This window comes from Podarcis pityusensis (assembly GCF_964106645.2).
Source record: "Podarcis pityusensis genome assembly, chromosome: 15".
Lineage (NCBI taxonomy): Eukaryota > Metazoa > Chordata > Lepidosauria > Squamata > Lacertidae > Podarcis > Podarcis pityusensis.
This window is the reverse complement of record NC_138040.1, coordinates 4,578,232-4,604,720: the sequence shown is the minus strand read 5'-3', so window position 1 is coordinate 4,604,720 and position 26,489 is coordinate 4,578,232. Positions and strand designations below refer to the sequence as shown.

At 47.6% G+C, this 26,489-nt stretch overlaps 1 protein-coding gene across 5 annotated transcripts in view; it reads right to left on the bottom strand.

Moving 5' to 3' along the window:
* Positions 1 to 26,489, bottom strand: part of VMP1 (vacuole membrane protein 1) — a 103,305-nt gene that overhangs the window by 49,161 nt on the left and 27,655 nt on the right. For all 5 annotated transcript variants that reach the window (XM_080983141.1, XM_080983144.1, XM_080983143.1 and 2 more), the window contains exons 6-7: positions 17,672 to 17,839; positions 7,978 to 8,109 (exon numbers count right to left, since the gene is read on the bottom strand). In XM_080983141.1, coding sequence (XP_080839267.1) covers positions 7,978 to 8,109; positions 17,672 to 17,839 — 300 coding nt within the window. The remainder of the gene's footprint in view (positions 1 to 7,977; positions 8,110 to 17,671; positions 17,840 to 26,489) is intronic.

The following is a 26,489-nucleotide window of genomic DNA, read 5'->3' as shown; positions in this document are numbered from 1 at the left end:
AGACAGTAAGCTATCCCACCACCTCCTTGCTAAGAATTGCTCTTGGAGCTCTACTCGCCCAGTATCAAATAGAGGCTGCTGGTTGCAAAGCACAAACTTCAGGCCACCCTGGGTGGAAGGAGTGAGGCACCTGGTTCTTTAAGATACTTGCCACAGCATAGAACACATCGGCCAGTCAGTATGCAGGCAACGCCACCAGGTAACAGGCAGCTGGTGAGATCTGGTGCAATGTGGCAACAAAGGTCCCATTAGATCTGAATATTTAAACCAGACCTCTGCTATGATAGGAAGCTTGCTTTGCAGACCCAGGTTCAATCCCTGGCCTCTCCAGGCAGGGCTGGGAGATAGCCACTGTCTACAAACCTGGAGAGCTGTGGCCAATCAGTGTTTCTCAACAGGGGTGCGGCTGGGGTTGAGTGTTTCCAAAAAATATGTGCAATATAATTCAAGGTCACGAAATTTCAATCCGTTTGAAAATTCAAATAATCAGGGTTTGAAGGGATGCGTACGATTTCCATGTTAGTTAAAAAGATGCAATGGTTTTAAAAGTTTGAGAAACACAGGTTTAAAAAATACAGAGTGAGGTGGACTTGTTGATCTGAGTCTAGATCTAAGGCAGCTTCTTCTTTTCCTAAACTTATCGGACCACCATTAGCTGCCTTGCCTTACTGAGCGTTCGCATGGGCAGTGGCCGGGGTAGTGGGAAGCATGAGATTCCATGCATGGACTTCACGGCTCAACTACTCAAAATTCTCTGTTGCCACTACCCTAAACTAGTTCTCATTTTGCTCTTGAAACACCCCCCCACTCACATCTTCATTCCTTTTTTTCCGTTTTGAAAGGGCCATTTTAGGAGGTGCGAGGCTGTGACCTTGATTTATTATTTTTTGTGGATGAGTCGCATTTAGACGCTAGCAGCTGTTTCCCCCACCCACCCAACCCACCCTACCCTGCTCTCCCAAGTTTAAACAGGCAAGTGACGAGTTAACAGGCGAGACGGCTGTCGGCAGAACTGCTGAGTAATGAGTGTGTAACCCCCCCTTCCCCCCTTTCCTTCCTAGACTCCTTTGGCTAATCTGCAAAAGAACGGAGTGTTCCTGAGCTGGTCGTGTTCAGTTAACTCTCGCACACCTGTTGACCAGTCTTGAGCGAGAGAAAGGAAAGATAAAACGGCCAGCTGGTGTTAGGTTACCTTTGTTGGGCTGGGTTTTTTTTAAATATATTTATAAAAAAAGAATGACGTGGAAAATCCTTGCTGAGCACATGATGGGTTTTCTTAACTTTTAATTGCCATCTGCATTTCTCTCTCTCTCTCTCTCTCTCTCTCTCCCTCTCCACTCCCTAAGACTTGAGCACATGGCTATAACTTTCCAACTTCAGGCCTGTTCTGACTTAGGCCCCCTCTGCTATATACTTTTAAAGCTATTATTATTATTATTATTATTATTATTATTATTATTATTATTCTACCCTGCCCACTTGACTGGTTTTCCCCAGTCACTCTGGGTGGCTGCTAACATATACAAAAACATAATAAAACATTAAAAACTTCCCAATACACGGCTGCCTTCAGATGTCTTCTAAAGGATGGATAGTTACTTATCTCCCTGACATTTGATGGGAGGGTGTTCCACAGGGCGGGTGTCACTACCAAGAAGGCCCTGGGCCTTGTCTCCTGTCAGCAACCTTTGTAAACTACGGCTCCTGGGATTTTTTAGGGAGAAACCATGACTGTTTAAAGTGGCATCACAGTGCTTTAAATGTACAGTGTGAATGTGGCCAACAGTCCGGCCATTTCAATCACGATCTTCTTTCTTCCCTGCCTTGTATTCATCATATTCTGCCACTGCACTGACCTTCCTGCTCCACAAAGTCTTCAAGCCCCCCTCCCCTGCCAGCCGCCCCACAGGAGGTCACCTCCCACAACATCCTATCCTTCAGTTTGAGGGAAGGAGTCGATTATTAAAACAGTGGCTTTAAGATGTGTTTCACGCCAACTTTCCAATACTAGTGATTCACAGAGCAAGTAGCTCAAGGTGGGTTCAAAGTGAAGTGCGTTAAGTTAACCAGTGAGGGGGTGGAGGAGGCAAATATGTAGGGGGTGGGGGAACCAGCAAGCCAAAACTCTTCCCTAGCAAAAGCAACATTATATATGCTTAGCCCCTATGCTCCTGCAGAAATAAAAATCATTTTGCATCGTTTCTGGAAGGTGATGGTGGTGCTCAGAATGCCAACAGCAAGGTGTTTTGGAGACTGGGAGTAGACCATGGGTAGGCAAACTAAGGTCCGGGGGCCGGATCTGGCCCAATCACCTTCTCAATCCGGCCCGTGGAAGGTCCAAGAATCAGCATGTTTTTACATGAGTGGAACGTATCCTTTTATTTAAAATGCATCTCTGGGTTATTTGTGGGGCCTGCCTGGTGTTTTTACATGAGTAGAATGTGTGCTTTTATTTAAAATGCATCTCTGGGTTATTTGTGGGGAATAGGAATTCGTTCATTTCTCTCCCCCCAAAAAATATATAGTCCGGCCCCCCACAAGGTCTGAGGGACAGTGGACCAGCCCCTGGCTGGTCCTGGAGTAGACCCCAAAAACTCCTCAAGTTGTTGGTACTTGATACATGAAAAGCAGGCGCATGAGACGCCACCCCAGTAAGATTGAACATGTCTAAAGGGGCAAGTGGGCTTTGAATGTGAGGCGCTGAGCAAGAGTTAGGCCTGCTTGTCTCGTGCAGAGCTTTGGCCCAAAGGGCGAAAAGGGTTAAGACAGACCCACTCCTGCGTGCCTTAGCAAAACGAATGCCTCAAGGTCCTGGAATGTGCAACACACAGACAGATCTCGCGGTGGCCACCCATTGAGGAAATACAGGCCAGATGCAAAAGAACAATTAATAAAGGAAGGAAGCTGATTTGAGGAGGAGGGTGGGAAAGAGGGCTGATGGGAAAGATCCAAGAGGCAGAAAAGGGCTGGCTTTTGGAGTTGGATCCAAACCCCTGGAGGAACAGAAGCGGGGGGGGGGGGGGATCAATATTTCCTCTGTCTCAAACATGGTAGCCTCCCATCGTCTTCCCAAATTCCCTCTTTTGTGAAACCAGCTCATGAACTATTTTTAAGCATGCCCATTTGCTGGGCGATAATGAAGAAGTCGCAGCGACAGTCATCCTTGTCTGGCAACTGGAGGATCCTTTTAAGAAAGAGGGAGAGAACAGAATTCAGAAGCCAACTGGAGCAGACTCGTATGCTAGCTAATAAACAGAAGCTTGGCTACGGGGTGAAATTACGTAGAGCAAGAGAAACGGCCAGCATTTTTTTTTTGGGGGGGGGGGGAGTAGAGACAAGGAAATTCTCGAGCCAAGATTCAAAAATCATGTTACTAGTTTTGTGGGCTCTGAATGTGTATTTTGTTGAACAGTACACAGATACACACACGCAAAGCTACACAGTAAACCACTTTGGAAACCAAAGGGAGTTTCCAAGGCGGTTTGCGAAGCAGCGCAGGATGGGAACTTTAACTCTGCAAAGAAAACAGAAGTTTGAAAGAAAGAAAGAAAGAAAGAATCTGAGTATATGCAAAAGACTATTCTAACTAGCTCCTTGGTCCCAGTCTCAGAGGAAGCGAGTGCCTTCTAGGGACGTCAGAAAGTGTGCTGGAAAAGGGAAAGCCTTAACCTAACTTTCCTTTTCCCACTATTATTCATTCATTTGTTATTTAAACCCCGCCTTGTCCTCCAAAGTGCTCAGAACAGCATACGTGGTTCTCTCCCTTTCCATTTTATCCCCACAACATCCCTGCGAGGTAGGTTAGGCTGAGAAAGACGGTGATTGGACTGTGGTCTCCCAATGAACCTCATGGCTATAAGCTAGTGTGGTGCAGTGGCTGGAGGGTCAGGCTGGGATAACCAGGGTTCAAACCCCAACCTAGCTGCGAAGCTCTTCATTGGGTGACCGTGGGCCAATCACGGCCTCCCAGCCTCACCTACCTCACAGGGTTGTTGTGGGAGACGAAAAGGAGAGAACCATGGACACACTGGCCCTGAGCTCCCTGGAGGAAAAGGCTGGACATGAATGCAATGAATGAACAAATCATAAGCTGTGTTGGGGGTTTGCTATTGACACTGCTAAGATCTAATGAATGGAACTTTTTTTTTAAAAGCAAATTCATAAACAAGGTAGCCAGAAAACTAAGTCTGCTTCAGCTACACCTGCTGATAGGCAATTATAAAATACCTTTGTGCCCGTTCACCTACTGCACCCTTCCAAGTTCTCAAAAGCGAAGGTGCAAGGGCGAGGCAAGCGCACTTTGTACTTTCTGTCGCAGGAAACAAAGAGGAGAAGAGGAACTCCCCGCAGAAAGATGGAGGAGGGAAGCCAGTTCCCACAGGAGCTCTAACAAATGCTTCGAGAGCTTAGAAGGGAGGGCCTCCATGATGGTCCTACTGAGCTCCCGAGTTCATCATTTTTAACTCCTTGCAAAGGCTCAGTCCATCTCGTTCCCCCCAGGACAGGAAGTCGCCCGTCCCGGGGTGGGAGACTCGTGACGCAACATTAACCCAAAGAGTGACAAACCTAAGCACGAAAAATAAAATGAAAGAGATACCCCCCCCACCCCAGCCCTCTGGAGTCCACGTTGACAAATTCTTTAAACAAGTCCTGTGGTTACAGGGAAACTGGTTTCACCCTGACTCATCCCTGCTCAAACAGTTTACTGGAAATGGAGGGGAGGGGGAATTTGCTGAGAAATCATGTGATGGGCCAGACAAACCACAACCAGCAAAAGGTTCAGAGGAGTCAAAGGAAGAAAAGGGAAAAAAAGAAAAGAAAAACTCAGCCCTGAGTCCTAGTAACAACTGACACTCCATAATCCCTAACCACCCAGCCCTGCCTTAAACTCTCTGAGGTTTATGTTGCCAAAATCCCTCTCTTAAGTTTGTTATTGAGAGAGAGAGAGAGAGAGAGAGAGAGGGAAAAAGGGGTTGGGGAGAGTAAACAAAACAGCAGGCCACTGATAGTAGCACAAGGCAACTGCCAATTTTTTTTTAATTTTACGGGATGGGAGGCAGTAAATGGAACAGGAGGAAGAGCTGGAACGGCTGCGTGCGTAACTGGCAAGCCCAAAAGCTACTCGGTCACTCTGGGGTGGCTTCTCACGCTACGTTTTGCAGCCTCGAGGAAAGAGCTGCGAGCTTTTTGTATGCATCAAAAACCCGAGCAGATAAGCAAAAGCTTGTTCAGTGAATGGGTGATTTAAGGCATGTGGGCTGGTTGCCTAACAGACCTGTCAGGCGCAAGGCGGGTGCCAAGATCATTTTCGTTCCCAAGCCCCCTTGAGGCAGCCAGGTAGGTGCAGGGTTGCCCAGAGGTGACAAAGGAATAATCCTATTCAATAAATAAATAAATGCATTGTTTGTATCCAGCATTAAGTCTTACTCAGAGATGGACATGGCTAACTCAGATCTGTCCATTTCAAAGGATTGACTCTGGGTAAAACTTAAGGTAAAGGGACCCCTGACCATTAGGTCCAGTCGTGACCGACTCTGGGGTTGCGGCGCTCATCTCGCTTTATTGGCCAAGGGAGCCGGCGTACAGCTTCCGGGTCATGTGGCCAGCATGACTAAGCCGCTTCTGGCGAACCAGAGCAGCACACGGAAACGCCGTTTACCCTCCCGCCGGAGCGGTACCTATTTATCTACTTGCACTCTGACGTGCTTTTGAACTGCTAGGTTGGCAGGAGCTGGGACCGAGCAATGGGAGCTCACCCCGTCGCGGGGATTCAAACTGCTGACCTTCTGATTGGCAAGCCCTAGGCTCTGTGGTTTAACCCACAGCGCCACCTGCGTCCCACTGGGTAAAACCTAGTTGGGTACAAATAATCTGGATGGCCTTAAAAGACAAATTCCTGTAGGACAAGGCTATCTATGGTTACCAGCCATGATGGCTGTGATCTTCCCTCCATTGTTAGAGGCAGCATGTCTCTGAATGCCAAGCAGGGAGAGGAGAGCTGCTGCGCTCAGGTCCTGCCTGCAGCCTTCTCATGGGGCATCTGCTTGGTCACTGTGAGAACAGGATGAGGGGCTAGATCCAGGCCTTTGGCCTGATCCAGCAGGCGCCCTTCTGCTGTTCTTACGATGTCTTGTGATACTGTGTGTGTAGCTCGCAGGGGCAAAGGAAGAAAGCTCACTGCTGCCCTAAGTGGATTAGACTGAAGGCTGATCTCATCCAGCATCAGTCAGGATATGAGGGGAGTCCAGCGACTGCTTCTGCTATGAAGTCACAGGGACATGGGGCCACATGGAAAACAGGCTGACCTCATATCATGTTGGACTATTTGTCCACCCAGCCCTGTGTTGTCTACTCTGAATGGCAGCGGCTCTCCCTGACTATCAAGGAGATAAGGACCCGTTCACATCACCAGGTTTTAAATGGGCATGCGAGGGATTGAGGTCAGGGATTGAGATGCAGAACATGAACTTCCTGAGGATGGACAGGTTTTAGAGCTAAGGACCCTGAAGGTCTGGTGGGGCCTTCCAACCTGTGTTGGCCGGCCTTCAGCCAGCACGAATCTTCCTAGGCTCTTCCTCCTGCTCCATTGCGCCTCATTCTCATTCCACTAATGCACCATTGTAAAAATTGGAGGTGGGAGGGGAGAAAGTAACAATTTTTCAGTGATTCGGGCCTAAAAAGCACATTGGCCTGGTCTGTTCCAAAGTTACCTTGTGAACACATTTCTACACTAGCAACCCAGACAAGCAAATTAAACTACCCTTCTCTCTCTCTCTCCCCTCACTCCAGTCCTCACATCTCAACTCATCCTGCTAAATCAATGCCAACACCTCCTCTTCCAAATCTATGATTCTATGACTCTTCCTCCATTCTTCTACGTCAAGGATTGGGTGTTGCTGGACTACAACTCCTATCATCCCTGACTGCTGGCCGTGCTGGGGCTGCTGAGAACTGGAGCCTAGCAGCATCTGGTTCCCCACCACTGATCTAAGGAGCAGTGTTTGCCTCTCTCAGGTGGGATGTGTCTTCTAAACAGAGGCATTCTTCCATCTCTCAAATGCAAGAGGCAGGAAATGCTGGCGCTAAGATCAGGGATGGGGAAAACCTGCGGCTTTGTAGACATCGCTGGACTCCTGATCCCATCATCCCCTGACTGGCTGTGGCTGATGGGAGTCCAACAACCCCTGGAGGTAGCCTTGGCCTACCTCTTTGTTCCACAGTAACTTCTCTAAAGACAGCCATTTCTAGACTGTACACTTGAGTGTGTGCCCCATGCTTCTCACCTTATGCAAAGAAGTTAACAGTCAGCATCCCGCATCCAGAAGTGTGCATGCACATGAAAGCTTATACCAGAACAAACTTAGTTGATCTATAAGGCGCTACTGGACAGTTTATTTTTATTTTTATTTCAACTGTGTCAGACCAACACGGCTACCTACCTGCATCCAGCTTTAGTTAGTGATGACTTCAGTGGGTCTACTGTGAGTAGGACTTAAGACAGTTGCAACACCTTGCCTGTGGCAAAATGATGCTCTTGTGTGCCTTTACCTGTGTGTGTACCTGCCCGTTTTGGTCTTTAGCAGTTTCTCATTTTTCCAATATTAAGTCTTCTACATCAGTTGGTGATAATAAAAATGCGCCCAGCACCAGCACTTTAGTACAAATTTATCCTAACAGACACATTTGTCTGCGATTTTGCCCAATATGGAACTTTTTGCAAAGCAATTTTCCCCAACCCAATGCAGTTTTGTATGTTATTTTTACTGACATATGCCTTTTAAATGCACCCTTTACCCCAGTATATGCATTCTTGCAAACATCACTTGACTGGACAGCTTCCGTGAAAAGGTCAGAGAAGGGCAAATTTCCAAAGGTGGCTGTGCTTTGGTTCCTGTTACCGTTTTTGGAGCATGTGAATTAGGTAGGTTCACCTTTAGACGCAAGCTGGGTTGTCTTTCTCTCCGCCCCTGACCCTACCTGTGCGGTCTGAGCATGTTCCAGCATCTCCTCAAATTCCTGATACTCCTCATCGTCAGGCTCCTCTCCAGAGAGACGGGCCGCTCTGGCCATGAAGTACGGAGGCAGCTCCCCAATGGCTGTGCCGGCACCCTGGATTGGGGGGGGGGGGATGGAGGAGGGGGAGAAAACAACAGCAACAAAGGAATGAGCATTTCCCTCCACTCAAGCAAATTATGCTGGAAGGTGGCACAATTTGTACAATGCCATCCAGCAGATTTCATGGGGAACCCAACCCTGTATCTTCCTATTTCAGCACATCCTCAGTGGTGCCGTTAAGTCACTTTAGACTCTGGCTTTAATGGATTTATGGGGGACTCTCTTTAGATGGGCAGGATATTAACAACAACAACACTTGTCTTAAGGGAGAGGGCTTGTGCATTCTGCTGAGTGGTACCCTAGGCTTCTGCCCCAAAGTCCCAAAACAATGGGGCCATTGCACATTCTCCATTCCACCATCAAATGCAACACACACAAAAGAATATAAGAACGTAAGACAAGCCTGATGGATTAGGTTCAGCTAGTCCAGCATCCTGTTCCCACATCGGCCACCCAGGTGACTGTGGCAAACCTGCAAGCAGCACCTGAGCACAAGAGCCCTCTCCCCTCCCGCGTTTTCCAGCAGCTGGTTTTCAGGAACATTACTGTTCCTGACCATGGAGGCAGAGCAGAGCCACCACAGTTAGTAACCACTGACAGCCTCATCCTCCGTGAATTCATCCAGTTGTCTTTTAAACCCGTGAAAGTTTGTGGCCATCACTTCCTCCTGAGGGAGTGAGTTCCATAGGTTAACTATGCTCTGGGTGGTGGATTTTCCTTTCCCGGTCTAACATTCAGCTTCACTGGAGACCTGTGAGTTCTAGCGTTACGACAGAGGGAGGAAAACTTATATCTGTCTACTTTCTCCATGCACAAAAGTACACATGACAAGCACTCCATTTGGTGGGATGTGTGGACGGGAGGCTAGTTGAGGGTACTTTCCAACTCTACAATTCCATGATTCTATAACTACAACTCCCATCATTCTGACCATTGGGGCAAGCTGGCAGGGGCTGATGGGAGTTGTAGTCCAACAACGAATGGAAGGCCAGAAGCACACCATCCAATGAACTGGAGAATCCCTCAAGACTTTACATCTCCCACCGCACACACATTTTATTGTCCTCGCAGCCATTAACAGGAAATAACCACGGCTGACTTTTTAAAAGTTCTGCCACAAAGGAGAAGCAGGTAATTTGTTTTCTCAGGACAAAAGCACCCAACAGCAAACAGATTGCTTCACCCTGGCGGTTAAAAAGCACACCTCTCTCTCTTTGTGGTTGTGTTTGTGTGTGTGTGTGTGTGTTGGGGGGGGAGAGGTGGGTTTCCACGCACACAAGAGCCCCTCACGGGCCATCTGGCTAATCAAAGGTTAACGGAAGAGGAAGCTTGGATCCGATTCAAGCAGTGGCTCAGAAAGGCAGGGAAGGTAGGGAGGAGAAGAATTGGACAGCTGGCGGGAGGAGGGGTCCGCCTCGGCCACAGAGGCAGATGTCTCTGCTCGGAGCCGCCGCTGAGTGACAAACGCTTTTATAGGGCTCCTTTTCAAGCAAAACTCTATAGTTGTTTGGCCTCCTTTGTTCCCCTCCCACAGGCAGCTGCTGCTGCTGCTGGTGGCGGTGGTGGTGGGGACACAGAGACTGAGTCGCAGCTGCTTTGTGTACCCTTAGCAAAATATCATCAGGTTGGTTTGAAAGAAAAACATTTTCAAAAAAGAATTCTACTTTTTAAAACCTTGGCAGTTAAGTCTAAAGCCTGTGTCCTGTTAAGGAAGGAAAACACACACAAAGCAATACACCACCCACCCACCCACATGGCTCTTGTGGTTTGGTTTGTTTTATTTTAATTTCCCCATTATTATCCAGATGCAGATCATTTGCATTGCGGGCAGAGCGGAGGGGAGCAGGTTTCGTGGGCCGTCCGATATTCCAATCTGTCTCTTAGGCCCGCAGGACAGGGTTTCGGGGTTAATTTTGGACACTATACATGCCGAGGAGAATGGTTCTAGATTGCCTACTAGCTGATGATCCCGCAATGGGTTTTTTTTAGGGGTGAGGGACCCTCATCAGAATATATACGTAGCAAGCAATGTGGTCAACATGTACACTCTTGAACCATATAATCCATGATTCATTCATACGTGTGTTTGTGTGTATTCATTCCCATAAATATGGGATGAATATCAGAAACGGGAATTTTGTTACAACCAAAGGGCCACCTTCTATTCAGGGCAATCTTCCAAGGGCCACATGCTAAAAGTGAGTGGAGCTAGAAGCAAAAGGGAAATGACATAGGCCACAAATGTCCCGAAAAACTGGGACACCCCGTTTTTTACCGCTAGAAAATGGCACCCACTTTGGCACAGCGCCTGGAAAACACCCCTGCTTTTGTGGGGAGGAAATTGCAGCATGAAATTGCATGAGATCATGGTAACCAAAATGGCCGCCATTCTCTCACAATTAAAAAAATGAGAAGATGGCATCCAGGAAGATGGAGTCCTGGATACTGCCTTCAAAGTGTTGGAGGTTATGCAATGAGAAATGAATCCAGAGAAATGAATGTGGATTTCTGTTGGTTAGTTTCTTACAGATCCCTTTCTATGCTCTATCCAGACCAGCATGAGGTGTTATCAGAGTTGAAAGGCACAGTCTAGTCAGGAAAAAAAAGAACTCAGGTTGCAAAGTGGGGCTGGGCCAGGTGGCTGAAGAGAATTTCAAGGGCCAGATAGAAAGTTCTGGAGGGTCGGATTTGGACCTTAGGCCAAACATCACCATCATCCTTTGAATGAGGAAGTGAGAGGTGTTGACATGACTCTGATAACTGGGCAATGTGTGAACCAGCCCTAAATGAATTTCTAAATAAAACCTTGCACAAGAAATGTGTATGGGAAGTACAGATTACATACTCACAATCTACATGAATTAAGAGATCAAGGGAGGGGCAAAACACCACCTGCCTCCAAACGCAACACTATTTGTTCAAGGAGACCTTCTTAGGTTCAGCCACACAACCCACAGGCAGGGAGCAGATGAACCACAGAAAACCCCCAGCTCCCCACCTTAGAGGAAGCTGGCTGCAAATGACTCAAAGCCAGCCAGCCAGGTTACACACCAAGGAGGTGACAAAAGAGAAACCAACACTAACACACACACACACACACACACACACACACACACACAAAATGACCCACCACTTTCACAAGGGGGGGGGTTATTCCGCCCAGATAACTGCAGTAAACTACTCCAATATATATATATATATATATATATATATATATATATATATATATAAAGTATAGCAGTATATAAATATTTATATAAAATAAGCTAGCATGGAGTGCCTAGGAATGCCTGGAAATTCAAAGAAACACCCCAAATTTGTGATGTTTGAATGGACAGTGTAATTGCGAGTTTTGGGGCGGCACAAAACCCAGGGCTCTGACATGACCTGGTCCCAAATCAGTTTTTATGAGGGGGCAGCTAATGTTTAATTAGGGTTAATTCGGTCTGCCACTGATTCAAAATGGCGCCCGGTGTCCAAATGTAGACGAAGACTGCTGCCTCCGCCTCAGGAAACCTTGTTCCAAGTTTGGGGGCAGTATCTTGAGAGGCATCTAAAATGGCACAGGTCGGATCCATTGTGCCAAATTGGGCAACGTTCTTCTCAATGGGGCAACAGTATCTTCAGAGGTGCCTATATGATGGTAGTTTGGACCTGTTGAGCCAAAATAAAAACCGCTATCCTCTGCCAGTCAGAGTAAACAATACTAGCCTAGGCATGCACATACTCTTCACTAGATCAGGGGAGAGGAACCTTTTTCCAGCCCGAGGGCCACATTTCCTTCTGCTCAACCTTCTGAGGGCCACATGCCACGAGTGGGTGGACCAGAAGCAAAGGTAAGGGAGGGGGAAACCACGGGGGGGGGGGGTCAAGCAGAACCAGTGAGGCTTGTGGCTTGGGGAAAGTTCTGAGGCCCAAAGAGAGAGGTCTGGAGGGCCTGAGGTTCCCCAATCCTAGAACAGACATAGAGGCAGCTTCCAGTGTTTGTAAATCAGTAACCGATGCAGATGGAATAATACTCAGCTGCCAGGGTGGGGTGAGCCCTAGTGAAAACTCCAACTGAGAACAGACAGGCATGCAGCTTTAACTGTGCAAAGAAAATTATAAACACCATCCTAACGGCTTCCTCTATTTAACTCCTCTCTCTAACTACAGATCTGGACAATGCAAATTACAGAAGGCTACTATCAAAACCTGCAGCCCTGTGCCCCACAACCCCCCTTACACACCTTCTTATTTATCGCATCCCCACACCCCGGGGAAGTGTGCCCACAGAGAGAGGAAAGAGCTGTTCCCGAGTGGGAAGAATAACTTTTCATTCCGCCCTTTGGGGAGAACAAAAGGAGCCGTTAAACGGGTTCGCTGTGGACAATGCTGTAATCTTCCAGTTCGCTGCTGCCGAATCAAAGCGTGAGCCTGAAAACAAGTGGCAGCTATTTCCACTCCCTCCCCATCCAAACAATCCGTTTGGGAAAAAAGTTTTTTAAATTCTCTCGGGGTGATGATGCAAACGGCAAAAAATAAAAAATATAAACCATGTTGCTCCACTGAAAAAGAAAGAAAGCATGCCACTTTGTTTGGGCTTTGTGTTGCTAACCGAAAGGGGGGGGGGGAATAATAAAAAAAAGATTGCCTTGCACGTACTGGAAGTGAACTTTCCCTGAATTAGCTGGGTCACATGCCGAGAGTTGCAAAACAACTCAGATGAGCACAGCGATCATATGAGCCCATAGAACAGATCCCCCTATTACAGCATTTCCCAAACTTCTGAGAGCTTAAGCACTCCCTCCCCATCTTAAACTGAAGACCCTTCTCACTCCTACTTTTAAGAGTGAGCCCCCCCCCCGAACCCACCTGTACAAATAACCACTCTGGCCCCTGGAGGATAGGCATCTCTGTTGCATCTCTGCAATCTGCGCAGTCCAGTCACTCCCCGTGGAAGAAACATAGGAGCAAATTGCTTGTTCCCAGAGGCTGATTGGGATGCCAAGAGCATGGACTCACGCAGAGATGCAGTGGGCAGCCTCCTCCATGGTCCATGGGAATGGCTGCCCTTGTATATCTATTCCCCATGCCAGCTTTCCCCTCTTACACCAAACATCCTGACCGAAAGCCTGTTTACTTGGAAATTTCATCTGTTTCTGCAAAAAGCAGCAGAATGAGGTGGAAGGACTGAGGGGTGCATAGTGTTATGCCTCTCCAATGTCAATTATTTTTTATTATTCTAGTTAAAAGATTGCTAACTTGTCTTTTGAGTTTCAGTGCCTCCAAGGCGGTAGACAAAAATATCTGTAAGATCAAACCATTTGTTAAAACTGGCACCCTGAAACCCTAATCGAGGGGTTGCCAAATGGGTGTCCAGGAACCACGAGTCCTTCACTCGCTGCCGCCATCACCACAAGGTGGCGAAAGTGACTTCCCTTCTTCTCCTTCAAAAAGACGATGGAGGAAGTGGGAAGAGTGACACTCTTTCCCACTTCCTCCTTCAGCTCTATGGGGGAATATAATGTGCTAATATTCTGCTTGCAAGCGGATTTTGTTTTTACTTACTTCCGCTACATTTTTAGACCTGGCCTCAATCCCAACCGTTTCACGAGAAACTTTCTAAGAAACTCATGCAGAGAGTGCTTCCAGAAAGGGGTTGTACAGTATATCGCAAACGGATCATAAAGGCCAGATTGTGCAGGTCTGGCACACTGGCTTCTACACCTTCCCTTATTTTATTTTTTCTAGACATGGGTGCTCAATGATGTTCTGTCCCTTGACGTCCACGCCAGTGGGCAGAGATTGATGGGACAGATCTCAGGGATGTTTCTGTCTGTCCCCATCTCTCTTCTTCTGCCCTCTGCTATCTCCTTCTGTTCTGGGCATGTGGGCAAATATTAAAAAAGAATCCCAGGAATTTCACAAAAGCAAAATAGCACCGGCCTTACGGTGCAATCCTAACAGTCTCTACTGAGAAGTCAGTGGGTTGATTTGTGTTTCTCAATGGAAGAAAAGAGGATGGGTTTGGTTTTTTTCCAGGGTGGGGGCATTATCGCTTTATTTTTCCTTATAGTTCATTTCTTTATTTTATTCTTTTATCTGTTTCTATACTGCTTAATACTAGGACATTCTCTAAGTGGTGCTGGCCCGGGAGACCAGGGTTCCAGTCCTCACTCAGCCATGAAGCTCTCGCTGGGTGACCAGTCGCTGCCTCTCGGCCTAACCTACCTCACAGAGGGGATTAAATGAGGGGGAGAAATATATACACCACTTTGAGCTCCTTGGAGGAGAAGGAGTGATATAAATGCAATAAATAATAATAATAATAATAATAATAATAATAATAATAAGTGATTTACAAAATAAATACAGTGGTACCTCGGGTTACATACGCTTCAGGTTACATGCACTTCACGTTACAGACTCCACTAACCCAGAAATAGAACCTCGGGTTAAGAACTTTGCTTCAGGATGAGAACAGAAATTGTGCTCTGGAGGTGCAGCGGCAGCAGGAAACCCCATTAGCTAAAGTGGTGCTTCAGGTTAAGAACAGTTTCAGGTTAAGAACGGACCTCCGGAACGAATTAAGTACTTAACCCAAGGTACCACTGAACAGTGAAACTGAAAAACTAGGAAAAAAGTAAAATAAAATACAAAATAATAAAATCCTCCCACCACACAAAATCAAATATGCAGGAGCATATTTTGAAAACAGCTCTAGAGTCAGGAGCTCCTTCCCTCTTGCCTCTTGCCAAGGCAGAGCCTGACACACAACAGGCAACCTTCGTCCCACTAAAACGTATGCATCACACCAAAATTCTGTCTTACATGTACATAAATCAAGCGCTTTCTACTACTCATCCAATATCGCCCATCCCATTCTACTCCCACACCTCCCACACATCCACAAACGCACGAACGCACACATATTATCCCCTCAGCCACTCCAACATATCCCTTCTCCATCTCCAAATGCGTCAGCCATCACTCCCTCCCCTCTGCGACAAAAGGAGGCCATTCGCTGACAGAGCCGCATAAAAATACCAGAACGAATGGTCACCCATCAATCACACAGATACACGGTTCCTGACTGCAATTGGGATTGCTGTCTCCCACCCCGGCGCACCTACCTCTCACCAAGGAGTGCCCCTCAACCCACACGAGGGACTCTTCGTAACTCTCTTCTCCCCAAACCCACAACTTGAAGCAGGGCACCTCCCTCATCACAATCCCAAGTCTCCTTTGGGGTTGCACCTCAGCTGTGCTGGTTTCTTCACTGTTGACCAGGGCTGGTTATAAGGAGCATATAGCACCCTTCTTACAACAGCTCACTGGCTACTGGTCTCTTTCTGGGCATGATTCTCAGGGCTTTATAGGGCTTCGGCCCAGGCTATCTATCTGAAGGACTGTATTCTCCCTTATGAACCTGCCCAGGCTCTGAGATCTTGAGGGGAGGCCCTTCTCTCAGCCCTGCCACCCTCAAAGTCACATTTGGCAGGGATGCAGGGCACGGCCTTCTTGGTGGTGGCTCCCAGGTTCTGGAACTTCCTTCCTGAGAGGCTAGACTCCCTCCCTCCTTGTTGCCTTTCCTTTGGTAGGTGAAAGCTGTTTTATTCAGGCAGGATTGGGGGGACTGACTGTTTTAAAGGAAGGGGTTCTTAACAGTGGGAGATGGGAGACGGGCGGGTAGTGTTAGGTGACAGTGAGAGTTCAGACCTTCCCCAATTCCCCCCACTCTTGTTATAAAAACACGTGGAAGCATTAACCAGCAATGTGTTACGGGAAGAGCAGGTACAGTCTGACTTAGCGATCGGAAAGAAACAGAAGCCGCTGCACTCTGTGAGCACGTGCCTGCTGGCCTCTGCTCTGGTCCTCCTTCCAATTGGGACAAAGGAGGGGTGCATTTTGAGATGCCCATACACACATACAGCTGCCAGCATCATTTAGTTTACAGGAAATCAAAAGGCAGTGCCTGCACACTCACGCAAGCGAGGGCAAGGGGAGGGGAAAACTTGTGAAATCAGCTAACAGCAAGCCTCCCCTTCAGGGGAAGACAAAAAGTCACACGACACCCTGCGTCGTCGGCAGCAGCAGCAGCAACAACTGCCAGGACACCCTGCAGCCGCTTTTTCTCGGGAGCATCCTTTAGCCAGGAGGCCTTGGAAGAGGATGCAGGCAAGGATGCCGCAAAGCATGTCAGCTGTTACAGGCATCACACCCATCATGGCAGTGGCTCTCTATCAGTAAAGCAGTGCCCTTTCTCTGGTTTAATGTGTCTGTGGCTCTTCCTGTCGCTACGAGACAACTGGCTCACCCCTTATCTACCCAACGGGATCACTGTGCTCTGCAGGAAAGGGCCTCCTGCGTAATCTCTCATTAGGAGATCTGTTCCATGTGATGAATTGGGCCTTGAGTGTGGCAGTATTCACCCTGTGGACCTCCTCCCATTATGTACCAAAACAGGTCCCCGTCTCTAATGAAGACCTATGAAGACCTCCTGTTCTCAACAAGTGGAGGTCTTAACCCAGTCTGTATCTGCGCTGGATTATTCTCTTTCTTTCTTTCTTTTTGGTTTTTCAAGACCATAAACACCACCAACCAACTTGACAGGCCTGATGTCCAGTTATTTATCTGCCAATGGATTTGAAACTGTATAAATATATATATGGGGGGGCGGGGAATCCTTTTAATTGGTTTTACATACTAAGTTGTTCTACATGTGTTTTTCCAGCTGATGTTTCTGTTGTTAGATTCCTTCAAGATGCAACGTAGAAAGTGATTCATAAAGGAAATTGAATTAGCAACGTGCGTGGGCTCTTGGTTCTGCCCGAGACTCCTGTTTCAAACATCGTGCCACACACTCACTCTCCCATCTAATTCTTGTTCATTGTTATGCTACACACACATATAAACACATGCTCTTACTGCAGCCTTCTCAGCTCCCCTCATAAACCTGACCCCTGGCCATCCTGCCTGGGGCTGAGGGGAGCTGAGAGGCCGTCAGCCTCTGGAAAGTACCTGCCTGGGGAAGGCTGCTTTATTGTCACTAAGTCAATCCTAGATGTGGGTGAAATAATTTCACTATTTCCCATTTTCTTTTCTTTCCCTGTGCCTATTTTAAAACTGCAAGGAAGCACACTGGGGCAGGGAACTGTCAAAGCTGTTATGTGTAATGCAGGTGGATTATCTCTATAAAGAAGAATAAAACAACAACAAGGAATACACTTTAGAATTGTAAATAAGGCAAGTTAGCAGGACATCAGTGCGCTGATACAAAGGAGACCTGAACTGATTTTTTAAACATCTTAATCTGCACACGCTTGCATATAAAATCAAAATTTCTAGAGGGGGTGCAAATCACTGCAAGCAAGAAGGAGAGAGAGAGAGAGAGAGAGAGAGAGAGAGAGAGAGGTGGCAGAAAGAGAGAAAGGGGGTGTCCTGCCTACTTTTGGCTTGGGTGAGCTGCTAAAAACTTGTGATTAGTATCTGTTTTGAGCTTTATTTACAAGGCTGCTCTCTAACCTACTAAATTTTGAAAAACATATATTGCTAGGCTTGATCAGTTTCTTACCCACATGCAGGCCTCCAGCCTGACTTTTGAGATGATGGTCCATAAAGAAATTGATCCTTCAACCCCTTCTACATCAGGGCAGATAATCTGGTCAGGATAGGGCGGCTCAGGGAAATTGACAGAGTTACATTCGTAAGCAGCAAGCGTCACCGATGCTATGTGTGGACCCTGGAGAGGGGAAAGAGAAGCAGGTTAGTGGTGGCGGCAAATATGCAAGGACTGCAGTGAATAATCAGCATGTGATGATGCTTCCGAAACAAAACAGGGTCATGATTCTAATACAGTCGTACCCTAGAAGTCGAAGGGAATCCGTTCCGGAAGTCCATTCGACTTCCAAAATGTCCGGAAACCAAGGCACGGCTTCCGATTGGCTGCAGGAAGATCCGGCAACCAATCAGAAACCACGGAACCCGCGACGGACATTCCGGTTCCAAAAGAATGTTCGCAAACCGGAACACTCACTTCCGGGTTTGGGGCATTCAGGAGCCAAAATGTTCGACTTGCAAGGCATTTGGGATCCGAGGTATGACTGTACAACATTTGTTGGCTTATTTTATATTCCAGTATTTACCTTTGGGCCCCTCAAGAATTCCGGACACAGGCGCTCTATGACCAGGAAGGAAGTCCCATTTGTTGACCCATGTCAGCCCCCATTATAGTTAATCAAAGAGGCAAGGAAAGCACCTCTGCAAGGAGAAGAAGCTGGGAGAAGCTAACCAGGAGTGTAGCAAGAGTAGGGGGAAGGACACAGTAAGCTGCCATGCCAAGTCAGGCCGTTAGTCCATCTAGCTCAGTGCTGTCTGCACTGACTGGCAGCGTGTACACATGAAACGGCTGCAACCCAGCTAACAGTGTGTCTGAATAGCTCAGACAGTAGAGCATGAGGCCCTTAATCTCAGGGTCGTGAGTCTGAGTCCCACATGGGGCAAAAGATTCCTGAATCGCAAGGGGTTGGACCAAATGACCCCCACAGTCCCTTCCAATTCTTTGAGTCTACGAATGAATCTGGCCAGCGTGGTGTAATACAGCAATTGTAAATTTGGGGGGGGGGGGCTGTGGGCTCAAACACCCCTATCACCATTTCCTCTGGAATTTTTACCCTTCAAAGGAAAGAGACTGCTTCTGAGACCATTTTCGGTTTCAAGAGCAGTAGTGCGGTGTGGGGAGCAACTAGCTAAGAAACCAAAGCCATATGCAAAGGCAGAATTTGCTGGATCCCGACCACAGCGCAGAATGACAGATTTTGCAGCTCCACCCCTCAGTTATCAATGTGCAATTCGGTCATTACCTCTGGAGAACAAATTTTCACAGTGATGTTTCCTCCCCACCCGCAACTCCCCGGTCTCCCTTGAGAATGATTCATGGACAGCAGGGGGTCCTGGCAAATGGCCAAAGCCAAGGCCTTCTGTATGGAGAAAGGGTCGGAAGATAAAGGAGCTGAGTGACTCACACCTCCAGCTTTCTGGGCAAGGAAGTTTGCCTTACAGCAAGTCAGACGACTGGTGTAGATGGTGCCAAGCTAGGGGGACCAATGGTGAGAAAGCCTTTTCTTCCACCAAGGGCCACATAGCCACAAGAGTAATGTGTTGGGGGCCACACAGCCCCAAGGGTGAGACCTAAAAAATAAATTTCAGGTGTCCAAAGGCCAGGGTAAAGGGGGCGTGTTGTCAGCATACGATGAAAACTATACACTAGGAATGTAAGAAGGGCCTATGCTGGATCAGGCCAGAGACCCATCTTTCCCAGCATCTTGTTCTCACAGTAGCCAACTTCCCAGCACTGAGCCTCGCCATCATTGCTAGTAGCCACTGGCAGCCATATATCCTCCATGAATTTGTCACGTCCTCTTTTAAAACCACCCAAGTTGGTGGCCAAGGCTGACCGTGGACGGGGAATTCCACAGCTTTCAAGCGTGGGGGTGCTGGGCCCCAGCACCTAGCCCCCCGGGCCATGCTGCCAGCAGGGGCCGCTGAGAGCCTGGCAATATCTGGGAAGCCATGGCCCCTCCACACCAGATCTATTCGTTGGCGTGCACACAGGAGAACGCAGACAAAACCAAACGCCAAAGAAAGGGCTGTATGTGGAACTGATTAGCGCATCAAACAGAACTGCTAACGGATTGTCGCCGTTAGCGCCAGTGAAAATATTCAAGCCAAGGAAGCGCAGCTCCAAGTAACGACTTCCTCTTCCAGAGAACAGGCTCCCACATCCTCCTTCTCCAAGACTTCTTAAAAGGACCCTCTGTTTCAAACTTTGTTTGCCATATGGACTCTTGGTAGAGGGTGAGCAAGGATGCCTTCAAGATTCTGATCCAGACTGGGTGCCCAGCTCCAGAGAGGATGGGCTGTCAGTGGGTGTTAGCAGCAGGAGTCAGGCCACCCGGTGTCACTGGGGTTAACTCTTTATTCAAAGGAACTTGTCAGATGGCTGTGGTGGTTGCTCGAGAGAAACCAGGCAGGACTCCGACCTGTCTTTTACAGGCTTTATTCTTGATGCAAACTATTTACAGTGAAGAGCGTCGTAGGTTCATGTCTGTCTCAATTGCTAGCAGAATCTGGGAGCGGTCGGTTTTTGTACCTCCCCCAGCATAAAAGTCGCCCCCAGCCTTTTCCACCCCTCCCTGCGCCGAAGACTACTGCACCGAATGGGCACTGGCAAGGACGCACTTCCTGCCTCTCTGGCTTGCTCAGGCTCAGTCTTAAGGCTCTCCCTAGCATCCCCTTGCCCCTGCGCTTCTTCTCCACTGGAGGTGGGGCTTTCCTCCTCACCGGAAGAGTAACTGCTTTGCAAGATTTTCGGAGGCTCCCAATAACACAACTGCCCTTCCATCTCTCGTCTCTGAACTGATGGCAGTTCCCTGACAGAACAAGGCAGGCCTTGGGATCACAGCAACTCTTCCCAGTAGCTCTTGCCCCAATGAGGCAGTTGTGAGGACTGAAGGTCCCCGCCTTCCCACCACTCTCTAAGGTTCTTTCCCCCCTGTTCCTTCCCAGCAGCCTAAGGCTCCTTCTTGCCTCTCATTGCTCCGCCCTCTTCCTACCTCTTCTGGTCCTGGGAGACCAGGGGACAGGGGAGCTGGTCACAGCAGGAGGGGGAGACCCCCTGCCTTCTTCAGAAGCCTGCCTCCACTCTGTGTCTTGGCCCCCTCCTCTCCACCCTCCACTTCTGCCTCTGATTCTGGGCTTCTCTCGGCCACAGCTTCTTCCTGCTCACTAACCCTCTTCAGCTTCCGACACTTTCTCCTCCCAGTCTGTTCTCTCTTCTCCCTCTGACAACTCATTGTTGTCCCACTGCCATTCCCTCTGAACCTTCTAACAAGGAGGGAGGAAACAAGGTCGCAATGCACTGAGCTGCTGTAAATATCCGTCAACGCACCTGAAGACTGGCTCTATTTAGGAACGCTGTTAGCCTGAAATACAAACAATTTTATAATGGGAATTTGGGGGAAGGCTGGCGCTCGGGAACCCACAGAAACCACACGGTGATGGGAATGAAAAGTAAGATGTAAAAAGGGCATTTATAAAGATAATTGAAGTATGGAGTGCTCAGAGGGAAGGAATCTGGGGTCTGCATCCTTCTCTCTTATGGATCGATCTCTTCCAAAGACAACTGGGCCCTGGATCATGGTTTGGCCCAAGCGCACAAGATTCCTCTGTGAGCTCAAATTTATGATGTTCATGTTATATGCACAGGCAATGGGAAATTAGGCTGCCGTGACTATTTCCATGGTACCTAGTGGACAGTCCCCTCTTTGATATTCCAGTGGTTCAAAAAGTATAAATATACTTTTTGGTTCAGACGCAGCCCCCAAACAATGGGCTCGGTGTTAACGTGACCAAACCTTGGGGCTCGTGTGCTCTGAAGCAAAGAAGATTAACAATTATCCAGGTCCAAAAATATTCCACTGTGGGCAACTGCATGCACATTAAAGTATGCAGAACTATAATGCACAGGTAGGGCTCCCTAAATGGGACAACTCAGGGCTAGATGTATCTCTATGGTTAAAAACCCCATAGAGCAGGGAGTACCAGCCTGGCGGTTGCAAAGTCTTCAGTGCTGCCTCTGGGCAGGTACCCAGGTTCTGAGCTTTTTTAGGGTTGCCATATTTCAAAGAGCAAAAAAAAGAGAGAGCGCTTTAATGACTCTCATCTTAAACACCTCTACAATCTGTCAGCTATAGAAGCTGATATATTGCTGAGGGGGGCAGGAGAAAAGAAGAGGAAAGCAAGTCTTCGGCCACCAGTTATTTCTACGTCTCTTCCAGAAAGCATAGTGAGATACACTATGGCACATTTTAAAAAATCCACCCCGACAGAAATTTTACCCCTGAAAGAGAGGACGTGTCCTGGAAAAAGAGGGCACATGGCAACCCTAGAAGGAAAAAGTCTCTTAGTCCTCCTAGGAAGCTACGGGACAAAATGTGCAAGTAACTGAGCAACTTTTGTGAAATGAGAATGAATGTGGTGTGGCCATCTTGCATGTTTTTCCTGGTCCTGAGGAATAGCTGCCTGGTGCTATTAGGCCATTACAGCATCTCTCCCTCACTCCCTGTGCACGTGTATAAAATCAATATTGTATGATCTCCACAATCAGGAGAAGCAGGACATCGCTGCCTTTGCATGGCAAGCATAAGAACTCTCCTTTGTCAGGTATTCTTTAGATGTGATTCCTGCATTGCAGGGGGTTGAATCAAATGACTTTTGATTTCCACCGTACCGGTCTATGACTCTAGTTTGTTGGGGGTGGCTTTTGTGCCAGGCCTTCCTCCCCATGACTGCCATTCTGTGCTATTTTCCACCTCCTCAGCTGTTTTGCGATGGGCACCCCGCCCCCTCCACACTCTAAAAATCCAACGGTCCCACGGGTTCAAAAAAGGCTGGTGGCCCCTTCAACAGAATATGTCAGTTTTCCATTCTTAGACCTTGGTCTGGTTCTTTCCTGCACACCTGGAGTTTCTTCTTTTTAAATTTTATTACCCTTCCCCAAATGCCCTTGGGTTCACCCTGAGATATGTAGCTAAGCTTCACAAACTGAGTGTCGGGGGGGGGGGGGAATGATTGATCCTACCTCTATAAGTGGGAGCACCATAGAGTTATCACTGCTAATAATCAGAATATTTGCGATGACTTTGGTTTTGCCATTTATTTTGGCCAGAGGCGGGAGGGAGGGAGCAAAGCATGACACTAAAATCCTGCACTGGAAATTTCGTCCAGCTTCTGCCTCTCAAACTTTCAAGTCACACACCCTAACTGCTAACGGCGTTCTGAACTGTGGAAGTGGCCCTGATCATTTATTGCCATTGGCAGAGTTTAAATAACAAAAAACAGATAAATGAGATGTGACCATAAGGAGGAGGAACTTAAAAAAAAGTATAAAAAAGTTTAAGGATTAAGATGAAAGATAAGATTTTGGACGCTGCCCTGGATTCACAGTCAATTCCTTTGTACAGATAATTCCTTTGTACGTTCAGGGAAGACAAACAGCAAGAAGGGAATTGTAGGAGGAGGGTTGAAAAGGTGCTTAAGAGATGAGCCACAGCCTAATCATTAATTTTTCTCCCCGCCTCAGCTAACTTGGGTGTGTGTGTGTGTGTGTTATTAATTGCCAGGGCGGGTTCCGACAAGAGAGGGAGAGGGGAGAAAAACCCTATTAGGAATCTCCTTTGATGACTTGGGTGCAAAGCATTTGGCTGCCACACAATTTTGACAGAGGGACCCTCAGGAGCCTGTGGTTAGGGACTGGAATTCAAGTTGTTGGGAATCGGAGGGTGAACGATAAATCAAAATGACATGAGAGGCTGGTCATCAGAAGATGAAGTTTCTTGCCCCCCCGTTCACCCCACATCCCAATTTCCCCTCAGCCATTTTTTAAAGAGGTAATATGGTAACCCCTCTCTCTACGAAAGACCTGTTGTGGGGTTTTTTTTAATGTATCTTAAACTTAAAGGAACATGCTATCTTTAAAAAAAATAAATCAAAACTCTGATGGGTTAAAGCTTTCGAATGAGGTTCATTCAAAGGCTTTGGCAAAGCTTTTTTTCATTTCAAAAAGATGGGGGAGAGGAACCCACACACCACTCTTTCCAACTTTATTGTGAGTCTGCATCCCTTGGACAGAGTTAGTGGGAGCGAGCTCTCAAAAGTGCTGACTAACAACATTAAAATATTTGAATACTAGTTTCCTAAGAGGCAGACAGGAAAAAATAAAAGGTGCCCAAGATTGAAATGGTCTCTTTTAAGTTTTAATCGGTTCAACCACAAGATCAATCATCCAAAGAATTGGCTAAAGAATGAGTTCATTTAACCCAGAATTTAATCTGGGTGGGGAGGGGCAAAATTCTGGCCTGGGTGGTGTTAATCGAAGGGCAACATTCCTTTGCTCGTTAAGGTTTCCTCCCTCCCCCCCATTCTGACGAGTTACCGTAACAGGGGATTCAAAAATGGTTATGCAGTTTCTAAAAAAGATTTCAAATACCAAGAGGATGGAAAAGCGAAGCAGCTGGAGACAAGTGTGATGGTGGCGATGGGAGAAAAAAGATCCCTCCTCTCTGCTTGCCATCAAGCATTCTTGAAATATGGTGTTTCCTTTCAGCAATGTGGGATTTTAAAACTTTCAGTACAAGTTCTCGGGGCCGGGGGGGGGGGGGGAGAGAATGTGTCATTCCATTTTGATGAAGAGAAACAAGAGCTATTTTCTCATGGGAAAATCGGCCTGCTTGCCTCACCACAAACAGCGACTCATCCCGTCCCCCTTGCTCATCACCGTCCTTACTCAAAAGCCGACCGAGACCGTGACGGAGCATTTTAAATATAGGATGGGCAAGGAGTCGACACACAGGCAACTGTTGAGATGTGAGGAAAGGGGGGGTGCGGATCGGATCCTGTCACACTGCCCACCCACACCCTGCAGGCCTAAGCCGAAATTTCTCAGAGGCAGGCCTCACCGAACCAATGTAACCTCAGTGGCTGCCAATTAGCAGGTCAAAATTAGCAGGTCAAGATTAGAGGACAAAACTGCCCATGGCTACTAGCCCAAGCGGCTATGTTCTACCTGGTGGAAGTAATAATAATAATAATAATAATAATAATTATTATTATTATTATTATTATTATTATTATTTGTACCCCGCCCATCTGGCTGAGTTTCCCCAGCCACTCTGGGCGGCTTCCAACAAACACAAAAAATACACTAAAATAGTAAAAGTAAGCCTCTGAATGCCAGTTGCTAGAAACCCCAAGTGGGGAGAGTTGCTCATGTGCTCAGGTCCAGCTTGCGGGCTTCACCTAGGGGCACCTGTAAGAACAGGATGCTGAATTAGGTGGACCACTGGTCTAAGCCGGCCTCTTCTGATGTTCTTAGCTGCTTGGGGCAGGTTGCAGCTGTTTAAATACAGTGGTACCTCGGGTTAAGTACTTAATTCGTTCCGGAGGTCCGTTCTTAACCTGAAACTGTTCTTAACCTGAAGCACCAGTTTAGCTAATGGGGCCTCCTGCTGCTGCCGCACCGCCAGAGCACGATTTCTGTTCTTATCCTGAAGCAAAGTTCTTAACCTGAAGCATAGGTAACCTGAAGCGTATGTAACCCAAGGTACCACTGTACACAGCATGAAACTCGGTTTAAAAGAAACGACAGCGGAAAGGCTAGGGTGGGTCTTAAAAACATCTCTCTCAGGTGTCAAAGACCAGGGGAAAGAGGTGCTTCTGCCATTGTATGATGGAAACATCCCAATGAAGGTGCCAGAGGGACCTTGGTGGGTAGGAAATTCCACAACTTAGGGGCTGCCCCAGAGAGTTCCCTCTCTCAGGCTGCCACTGGTAGAGCTACTGAGGGTGTGGGGACTCTTGGCTATCGTTATGGCTAATTATTAATAACTTGCCATTGTAATTATAACTGTGATATTAATGATAGTGACACCATCTTTCTCCCCTGGACAGCAGAATTACTTCCCCCTCGAAATTTTTGCATGTTTGTTATCTTTGGATCATTTATCCTGACTACAGTGGTACCTCTGGTTACGTACTTAATTCGTTCCGGAGTTCCGTTCTTAAGCTGAAACTGTTCTTAACCTGAAGCACCACTTTAGTTAATGGGGTCTCCTGCTGCTGCCACGCAATTTCTGTTCTTATCCTGAAGCAAAGTTCTTAACCCGAGGTACTATTTCTGGGTTAGCAGAGTCTGTAACCTGAAGCGTATGTAACCCGAGGTACCACTGTATTTAAAATTATGCACGGGAAGCAGATGTGCATGATTGCTTGGGTAAAAAGTCGGAATGACTTATGGGACGAAAGCAAACATGCATTAAATAATAATAATAATAATTGGCACAATATTTCGGCTTCTGCAGAGATCTCCCTGGAGCAAAATCTGGCTGAATTCAGCGCCTCCCCAGAGTTCCTGTTTGCACAGCCCCCAGAGGTTCCGTCTAAGCACCGCCAGCACTTCTGGGAACAAGAGACCCCGCGGGCACTAGGTCACTATCACAGACGGGGCGGAAGTGATTTCCGAGCTTTCCATGCCGGCGTGGAGCGCTCCAGGAAGCCTCAGCCTATTGTGAACAGCGCGACAACTAGAGAGAGGAAGTGGCTGAAAAATCACGGAGGAAGCCCACGAGACAGATGGAAGTCGCAAAAACAATTCACATACCGAGAGAGAGAGAGAGAGAGAGAGAGAGAGGGAGAGGGGGACAGGCTAGGTTTCAAGACTTTTAAATCATGTTCCGGATCCTCTCTCTCAGTCCAAGCCATTCTCACTCCAACCCCTCTCGTCAGTAACCCGACCTCAGCAACGGACAACGCCAGCGATTAGCACAAGCCAGTTT